The sequence below is a fragment of the Penaeus monodon genome, chromosome 13, assembly GCF_015228065.2.
Source record: "Penaeus monodon isolate SGIC_2016 chromosome 13, NSTDA_Pmon_1, whole genome shotgun sequence".
In the NCBI taxonomy this organism is placed as follows: Eukaryota; Metazoa; Arthropoda; class Malacostraca; order Decapoda; family Penaeidae; genus Penaeus; species Penaeus monodon.
The window spans coordinates 47,263,912-47,274,296 of record NC_051398.1 but is presented as its reverse complement, the minus strand read 5'-3'; the positions used below and the strand labels follow the sequence as shown (position 1 = coordinate 47,274,296).

Here is a 10,385-nt window from a genome sequence, read left to right as displayed (position 1 = left end):
CTACTTCCCCTTCCCCTTTCTCTCCTCTTTTCACTCTTCCCCTTCTCCATTTCCCTCCCTTCACTTCCTCCCCTTCCCTTTCCCTCCCTCCCTCCCCCTCCCCCTCTTTTCACTCCCATCCCCTTCCCCTTCCCCACTCTCCCCCCCTCCCTTCCCCCTCCTTTCCCCACTTTCCCCCACCCTTTTCCCCCCACTCCCTTCCTTCTCCCTCCCTCCTCCCTCCCTCCCCTCCCCTCCCTCCCACACAGACCCTCCTGCAACCGCACTCCGCGGGGCCTCTGCCGGAGTACAAGACGGCCAGCATCCAGAAGTCGCGCTTCATCTTGACGCACTACGGGATGCTCAAGACCTGCTGGGACCTGGTCATCCTGCTGGCCACCTTCTACGTCGCCGTCACCGTCCCCTACAACGCGGCTTTCCTCGTCAGCGAGACCCAGCAGGACAAGCCGACGATCGTGCCCGACGTGGTGGTGGAGGCGCTGTTCTTCGTCGGTGAGTTGGCGGGGGAGAGGGGGTAGAGGAGCGGGGGGGTAGAGGGGCGGGGGGGAGGTAGAGGGGCAGGGGGAGAGGGGGATTGATGGAGGAGGGAGATAGAGGGGGGGAGGGAGGGAGGAATGGGAGAAGGGGAGAGGGGATGGGGATGGGTAGAGAATGAGAGAGAGTCAGTCAGTCAGTCAGTCAGTCAGTCAGTCAGTCAGTCAGTGAGAGAGAGAGAGAGAGTGAGAGAGAGAGAGAGAGTGAAGAGACGTGAGAGACAGACAGACAGACAGACAGAGGGAGAGCGAGATAGCGAGAGAGAGAGAGAGAAGAGAAGACGGACAGACAGACAAAGAGACAGGGAGACAGGGAAAGCAGACAGCACAGACAGAAAACCATGCCCACTGAAATGAGCCAAAGAGAAGAAAAGAAAATAACGAGGAAGAGAGAAGACAGACGTACACATTCCACGCAGACCCCACTCATCTTAAAAAAAAAAAAAAAAAAAAAAAAATAGTACCGGACGAGAGCACATCCTGGTCAACAGCCTCTCGAAACGCATGTTGAATGTCAGCCAATCAGAACTCGTGATTTTTTAGAATTCGAGAGGAAGTTACATTTGATTGGCTGATTAGACTTGCCTTTAAGTATACAGAATATGTGAGGATAAACAGAGAGAGGAAGAGAGGGGGAGAGAGAGGGAGAATGACCTGATAGATGTGGGGATATGAGAAAGAGGGAGAGGAGGTAGGTAAAGATAGATAGATATTGAACGAGGGAGAAGGGTGGGGAGAGAGAAAGGGAGAAGAGAGAGAAGAGAGAAGAGAGAAGAGAGCGAGAGAGAAAGAAAGCGAGAGAAAATTAGAAAGAGAGATTATCATATAGTTATAATCCATTTCCGCATCAAATTCGTCAACAAGATATGTGCTCACCATCTCCTTCCGCACTATATACTCATCCAATTTACTTTTGCCTTTGCAGACCTAATCCTAATCTTCCATACCACCAAAGGCAACTTCTATAAATAGGTAGACCCACTCCATCTTGATGAAAATCCTAGTTGGCAACTTACGAACTAAGGCCCGCCTCATCTCATTTATTCAGTGCATTTTTATTTCTTTTTCTTCTTTCTTGGTTTCTTTTTAGATAATTATTTTATTTGTGTTATTACTGAATCATTTTCAAAGAATAACTTACCCTGACACATCGTCGGGGTCAAAAATAGGGGGCGGAGCTAATGACATCATCACGTTTAGCCAATGAGAGTGCGCCGTGAGATGTCAGATATGACTAGATACACACTTATTTGTATAATTTACTCGACATTATTATAATCACCAGAAGTAAAAACAAAACTCCCCTTTTTTATTTATGATAACGAAAAGATCCTTCCCATTATTAACAGTCATCGAAATACTCTAGGGGAAAAAAGGAAATTTCATTTTTAGGTTCAGTGCTCCGTGGAAGGGAACTGGGGACCCTACCACGTGCTCACTCCAGGAGCATCACAACATGAAGACTGCAATTAAGTATCATGCTGTGACCACGGCGGCTCAGACATGAACCTACCGTTAAAAGAAGAAGAAGAGGCTAAGTAGAAGCCTTGGATACCAGACTCACACATTTAATTCATCTCTACTAGACAATTAATCACCAGTTACTCACTTCTTACATCATATTCAACTTCCGCACCCCTTTCTCACCTATTGTGGATCTTATACTCACCCACTTTACCTATCCTTTTTGCAGACATCTTACCCCTTATACTCAATATTCATCCATGAGTATTGAGTATACCCATTCTTTATACACGCCCCCTTTATACACATCATCATCATCATCATCATCATTATTATTATCATTACCATCATCATCATCATCATCATTATTATTATTATCATTACCATCATCATCATCATCATCATCATTATTATCATTACCATCATTATTATTATCATCATCATCATCATCAATTACCATCATTATTATTATCATCATCATCATCATCATCATCATCATCATCATCATCATCATCATCATCATCATCATCATCAAGGGGCTATTGCCCGCATCCACCCTTCGCTTCCAGCGACGAGGGTCCCTCATGGCGAGTCTCCAGTCAGGCACTTGGCCCAACACAGGTCTCGTCGAGCTGCCCAAGCCATGACCTGATGGGCAGGGTCATCCACAGGGAAGCGAGCTAGATGCCCATATAGCCTGAGTTGGCAATCCCAGATTATGCAAGTAACAGGTCTCTGGTGCCTTCGTAGGTGGTTGCAGATCTGTTTTAGGAGAATGTGGGCAAAAACTTTGCCTGGTATGCTGAGCAGTGTTATGCCATGGTAGTTGCTACAGTCCCAACGATCCCCTTTCCCCTTCCAGAGAGGGATAACCATGCCCCTCAACAGGTCAGGGGAAATGGTACCAGACTGCCAGATGGCAGTCTGGTACCTTTCAGCTTGGAAATCGCTATCCTAAACTCCATTAGGGTAGGAGGTTCCTCGCTGATGGGTGGGCCCGACACAGGTATCGTGATATCGCTTGCATCCAAGCTAACTGTTGGAGAGTCTACCTGGTACAATTGCTCAAAATACTTGGCCCATTGTTCACGAACCCCAACATGATCTGCAGTCATCTGCAAGGAGGGCTTAAAGTTCAGTTTTCTCAGGGTTTGGTAGGCAGGGCAAAGGTCATTTACCAAGAAATGGCCTTCAACCCCCTCAACAAGATTCCTGATGAACTGTTCCTTGTCTCTTCTCAGCAGTGTCCGAGCCCTATGCACCAAAGAACGACACAAGACCTAACTACCATTCAGCCGGGCCATGTGACATGCTTCAGTGGCCTTCAATGTCTCCAGGGAGATGGAATTCTGCTTTGCCCTTACGCCACTGGATTCTTGCGCTGCTCCAAGTGTTTCACGCTTGAAGAACTCCCACAGAGCAACTGGGTCTGTCAGGTTATCGAGTTCTGTGAATTAATTAGAATGCCATGGTGAACCCAAGTGAAATACCTTAGAGTGGCCACTGGAGGGATGGAGAGTTTTGAAGTGGACTCGTAGGGTAGCCACAACCAGCCTATGGTCAGTGCCACAGAACTCAGTGCTCCGGTAAACTCTACAGTTCTGGAGGATCCTCCATCGCGTGCTAACAAGAATGTGGTCGATCTCCTTGGCCACTGTACCCATATTGCTATACCATGTCCAGCGATGCGGGTTGGAGTGCTGGTACCAGCAGCCAGAGATCCTCATTCTCTGGACCTAGCAAAGTCCTGGAGAAGGAGGCTGTTCTCACTTCTTCAGTGGCCTTCAATGTCTCCAGGGAGATGGAATTCTGCTTTGCCCTTACGCCACTGGATTCCTGCACTGCTCCAAGTGTTTCACGCTTGAAGAACTCCCACAGAGCAACTGGGTCTGTCAGGTTATCGAGTTCTGTGAATTAATTAGAATGCCATGGTGAACCCAAGTGAAATACCTTAGAGTGGCCACTGGAGGGATGGAGAGTTTTGAAGTGGACTCGTAGGGTAGCCACAACCAGCCTATGGTCAGTGCCACAGAACTCAGTGCTCCGGTAAACTCTACAGTTCTGGAGGATCCTCCATCGCGTGCTAACAAGAATGTGGTCGATCTCCTTGGCCACTGTACCCATATTGCTATACCATGTCCAGCGATGCGGGTTGGAGTGCTGGTACCAGCAGCCAGAGATCCTCATTCTCTGGACCTAGCAAAGTCCCGGAGAAGGAGGCTGTTCTCACTTCTTGGATCAGCTCCCGAGCCATGGGGGCCGACAGACAGCTCGATCACAGCCAGATACTGCATTGAAGTCGCCCAGAACAATGCAAATATCTCGCTGGGGGCAATTGTCTGCCACGGATAAGAGTTTGGCATTGAACACCTCTTTCACATCGAGTTTGTAAACAGCAATAACCACCACATGCTGGTGGGCCATGGCTCTGTACCTCTGGGGCCTTCTGCTGCTCCGAGATCCCCCACAGTTTATCCTGGGACTGCAAGGTGCCCAGTATCCATAGGTGGCCACGAGGAGGCGCTGCAGAAGTCTCGATGACGGAGAGGCTGTAAATCTGTAAATTGGCAGCTGCAAGCGAGAAGGCATGCAAGCACCAGACATCATACTTACCCATTATACTCAATGCTCACCCATGAGTATTGAATATATCCACCCCTTATACTCAATACTCACACATTATACTCAATATTCACCCATGAGTATTGAGTATATCCATCCCTTATACTCAATTCTCACCCATTATACTCACCCCCCCTTTGCAGACATCATACTCAACTTCCGCACCACTTACTCACCCATTATACCCAATACTCACCCCTTATACTCATCCCCTTTGCAGACATCAGACTTAACTTCCGCAGCCTTACTCACCTTATACCAACCCCATTATACCCAGTACTCACCCTTACCATACTCACCCATTATACCCAGTACTCACCCATTATACCCCTCCTCTTTGCAGACATCATACTCAACTTCCGCACCACCTTCGTCAACAAGAAGGGCGAGGTGGTGCTGAGTCCCTGCATGATCGCGACCCATTACGTCAAAGGCTGGTTCGTGTTGGACCTCGTCGCTGCCATGCCCTTCGACGTCCTCCTGGCGGCCGACGTCTACAGTGCTGTGTGTATGGGCGGCGGGAGGAGAAGGGGGGGGTGGGAGGGGGAGTGTTGGTGTAGGTTGTAGAGTGTAGGCGATTCTGCTGGCGGCCGATGTGTGCAGGGTTGTGAGTATGGGCGGAGGGAGGGCGAGGGGGGGTGGGTGGGAAGGGGGGTTGGTTGATGTAGGTTGTTGACGTAGCTGTAACTGACGTAGATTGTAGACATAGGGTGTTGGCGTAAATTGTAGACGTAGATTGTTGGCGTAGACTGTAGCGTGTAAACGGTCCTGTTGGCGGCCGACGTCCATGGTTCTGAGAGGATGAAGGGGAAGGTTAATTTTTTCTTTATTTATTTTTTCTTTCTATCTATTCTGTATTAACTGTTATAGACTTTTTTTGGGGGGTTCGTAGTGGGTTTTTTCTTGTTTGTAATTGTTTTTGTTTGTTTGTTGAGGTTTTGTTTGCTTTCTGGTTCATTTTTTTACTCGATTTTTTGTTTGTTTTTTTGTGTGTTTATGCTGGTGTTTTCTTTTTTGTTTGTGTTTTTGTTTTTGTTTTGTTGGTGTTTTCTTCCCTTTTTTTTAAGTCTTTTGTTTGTTTATTTTATTTTGTTTGCTGGGAATCTTCTGTGTTTGTTTGTTTTTAATTTTTATTGATATTTGTATAAGGTGTTTGTTTTGCTTGGCGGTTGGTTGTCTTTGTGCGCTCGTGTTCTCATTTTCCCTTTTTGTTTTTGTTTTATTTGTTTATCTATTTATTTATTTATTTATTTTTCTTTTTGCCAGTGATGTTTTTTTTTCCATTGATGATTTTTTTTCTTCTTTCTTTTCCTTTTTTGCCAGTGACGATTTTTTTTTTTTATGTTGATGATGGTGTTGAATGTGACGTAAAAAGGTTGGTGTTGATGCCGGCTCAGTGGTGTTCGAAGATTGTATTGTTACTGTTATTTATATTGTAGTGATAATGATTCGTAGTAGTAGTAGTAGTAGTAGTAGTAGTAGTAGTAGTAGTAGAGTAGTAGTAGTAGTAGTAGTAGTATAGTAGTAGTAGAGTAGTAGTAGTAGTAGTAGTAGAGTAGTAGTAGTAGTAGTAGTAGTAGTAGTAGTAGTAGTAGTAGTAGTGTCATTATTATTGTTTTTATTGTTGTTGTTGTTGTTGTTTGTTGCTGTTTTGTAATTACTATTATTGATGTTTTGTTGTTGTTATTATTAGTGTTAGTTTTATTATACTTATTATTATTATCTTTATCAGTATTACTGAGTGTTGATACTATGGAAGATAAAGCCACAATACATTGTGGTTTTTCTGTCATTACTATTATTTGTGTCATTACTATTATGATTGTCATTGTTAATGGTATTATCATTATCATTCTGATTATAATCGTAATAATTATCATTATTCTTATTCATATGATGATGATGATGATAATGACGATGATGATGATAATGATGACGATGATGATGATGATGACGATGATGATGATGATGATGATGATGATGATGATATGATAATGATGATGAGATGATGATGATGATGAAGTTGTTTTGTTGTTATTGTTAATATCAACATTATTATCATCATTATCATTGCTATCATTATTATTTTAATACTTAATACAGTAGATATTAATAACAGTAATAATGACATGATGTTTTTGACGATAATTTTTATAATGAAAATAACGATTACGAAATGTTTTTCACTAATCCAAACGCCGTCACATTATCCTGTTATTTTTTGTTTTTTGTTTTTTACACTATTAATGATTTCTGTTTCCCCTTTCCCCCCCGTTAAATTTTCCTTTTTTAAAATGTGAACTCTTACGGGGAAAAGGGTTGTTCTCCTCCTATAATCATAATTTTTATCGCAATAAAAACCCTGAAAATAATTAGGGCCTTTTAAATTATCTCCCGGGTTTGTTATCTTCATTTCGAATCCTCTGAGAAAAAAGTTAAAAAATGGGGAAAGGGGAAAATGTTTTTTAATTCTGAATTTTCGGTCACAGTCAATGTTAAAAGGGTTTTTTAAATTTTGGTTATAGATATTTTTTGATTTTTTTTTTCCTTTTTTTTTGGGCCAATCTATCTCGTTTTCCCCCTTCCCCCCCCCCCCCCCCTCTCTCTTTTCTCTCTCTCTCCTCTCTCTCCTCTCTCGTCTCTTTTTCTCCCCCCTTTTACCCCCCCACCTCCTCTCTCCCCTCTTTTGGCCCGCCTCTCTCTCTCTTTTCTCTCTCTCTCTCTCCCCCCCCTTCTCTCTCTCTCTCTTCTCTCCTCTCTCTCATATATATTATAAAATTATTTTATATATATATTTATATTTTATCTTATATTATATATAATTTTATATATAATATTATATATATATATATATATATATATATTATATTTTATATAATATATATATAATATATATAATATTATATTTTTATATATATATATATATATATATATATATATTTAATATACTATCTATATATATCTATATATATTATATATTATATATACTTTTATATGTACTATATATATATATATATATATATATCTATTATATATATTGTATATGTTATGTATATTATATGTATATGTATATTTTTTTAATATTAATATATATTCTATTTTATTATATATTATCTATATATGTTATCAAAGATATTACTATACGTTTACACATATATAATATTTATATATCTAAAATAATATAAAATATATTATATTATATAAAATTATAGAGAGAGAGGAGAGAGAGAGAGAGAGAGAGAAGGGGGAGGAGAGGGGGAGAGAGGAGGAGAGAGAGAGAGAGAGAGAGAGAGCGAGAGAGAGGGAGGAGGAGAGGAGGAGAGAGAGAGAGGGAGAGAGAGAGAGAGAGAGGGGGGGGGGGGGGAAGGGAAAAGCGAGATAGATTGCAAGGAGAAAAAGGAAACAAAATCAAATATATCTACTAAACAATATTCAAACCATTTGAACAGTCTGACTGCTGACCAAAAAAAAAATTCAGAATAAACACATTTTCCCCTTCCGCATTTTCTTAACTTTTATTTTTTTTTTCATCAGAGGATTCGAAATGAAGATAATCAACCTGCAGATAATAAATGCGTAATTATATCAGGGTTATTATTGCGATAACAATTATGATTATGAGCAGGAGAACAACATTAATTAACAGAAAGAGTCACTTTAAACAAGGAAAATGAACGGTGAAAGTGAACAGAATCATTATAGTGTAAACAAATACAAATGATGGGCAGGATAATGTGACGGCGTTTGGATTAGTGAAAAACATTTCGTAATCGTTATTTCTTTTAAAAAATTTCGTCAAAAACTCATGTCATTTTTACGGGTTATTAATATCTACTGTATTAGTATTAAAATAATAATGATAGCAATGATAATGATGATAATAATGTTGATATTAACAATAACAACAAAACAACTTCATCATCATCATCATCTCATCATCATTATCATATCATCATCATCATCATCATCGTCATCATCATCATCATCGTCATCATTATCATCATCATCGTCATTATCATCATCATCATCATATGAATAAGAATAATGATAATTATTACGATTATAATCAGAAGGGTAATGATAATACCATTAACAATAAACAATCATAATAGTAATGACACAAATAATAGTAATAATGACAAAAAACCCACAATGTATTGTGGCTTTATCTTCCATAGTATCAACACTCAGTAATACTGATAAAGATAATAATAATAAGTATAATAAAACTAACACTAATAATAACAACAACAAAACATCAAAAATAGTAATTACAAAACAGCAACAAACAACAACAACAACAACAATAAAAAAAATAATAATGACACTACTACTACTACTACTACTACTACTACTAATACTTACTACTATACTACTACACTACTACTACCTTTCTACTACTCTACTACTACTACTACTACTACTACTACTACTACTACTACTACGAATCATTATCACTACAATATAAATAACCCGTAAATCAATCTTCGAACACCACTGAGCCGGCATCAACACCAACCTTTTTACGTCCACATTCAACACCATCATCAACATAAAAAAAAAAATCGTCCACTGGCAAAAAAGGAAAAGGGAAAGAAGAAAAAAAATCATCAATGGGAAAAAAAAACATCACTGGCAAAAAGAAAAATAAATAAATAAATAAATAGATAAACAAATAAACAAAAACAAAAAGGGAAAATGAGAACACGAGCGCACAAAGACAACCAACCGCCCCAAACAAAAAAAAACACCTTATACAAATATCAATAAAAATTAAAAAAAAACAAACACAGAAGATTCCCCGCAAAAAAAATAAATAAACAAACAAAAGACTTAAAAAAAAGGAGAAAACACCAACAAAACAAAAACAAAAACACAAACAAAAGAAAAAACCAGCATAAACACACAAAAAAACAAACAAAAAATCGAGTAAAAAAAAATGAACCAGAAAGCAACAAACCTCAACAAACAAACAAAAACAATTACAAAACAAGAAAAAACCCACTACGAACCCCCCAAAAAAAGTCCCATAACAGTTAATACAGAATAGTAGAAAAAAAATAAAAAAAGAAAAAATTAACCTTCCCCTTCACCTCTCAGAACCATGGCGTCGGCCCCAACAGGACCGTTTACACGCTACAGTCTACGCCAACAATCTACGTCTACAATTTACGCCAACACCCTATGTCTACAATCTACGTCAGTTACAGCTACTCAACAACCTACATCAACCAACCCCCCTTCCCACCCACCCCCCCTCGCCCTCCCTCCGCCCATACTCACAACCCTGCACACGTCGGCCGCCAGCAGAATCGCCTACACTCTACAACCTACACCACAACTCCCCCTCCCACCCTTCTTCCCCTCCCGCCGCCCATACTCACAGCACTGTAGACGTCGGCCCCCAGGGGGACGTCGAAGGGCAGGCAGCGACAGGTCCAACACGAACCAGCCTTTGACGTAATGGGTCGCGTCTGCAGGGACTCGCCCACCTCGCCCTTTTTGTTGAAGGTGGGCGAAGTGAGTATATGTCTGCAAGAGGGGGGTATAAATGGGTGGTCTGGTATAATGGGTGGACGGGTATAAGGGTAGTACTGGTTATGGGTGAGTTGAGTAAAGAGGTGAGTAGGCTGGGAGTTAAGTATGCCTTTGCAAAAAAGGGGGTTTGGTAAAAGTGGTTAGTTAATAATGCGGGTGAAAGGGGGAAAATGGAGTTAAAAGTATAAGGGTTTACCTAAGGGTTGGGGCCCGGGGGGGGGGAAAAAA

The 10,385-nt window shown here is 40.8% G+C and overlaps 1 protein-coding gene across 1 annotated transcript in view; it reads left to right on the top strand.

The window, feature by feature from the left end:
* Window positions 1-248: 248 nt before the first annotated feature.
* Window positions 249-10,385, top strand: part of LOC119579958 (potassium voltage-gated channel subfamily H member 8-like) — a gene marked incomplete at its 5' end in the record, with an annotated part of 48,401 nt that continues 38,264 nt past the window's right edge. Inside the window, 2 exon segments of the mRNA XM_037927803.1 lie at window positions 249-492; window positions 4,963-5,123. Of these exon segments, the coding sequence (XP_037783731.1) occupies window positions 249-492; window positions 4,963-5,123 (405 nt within the window).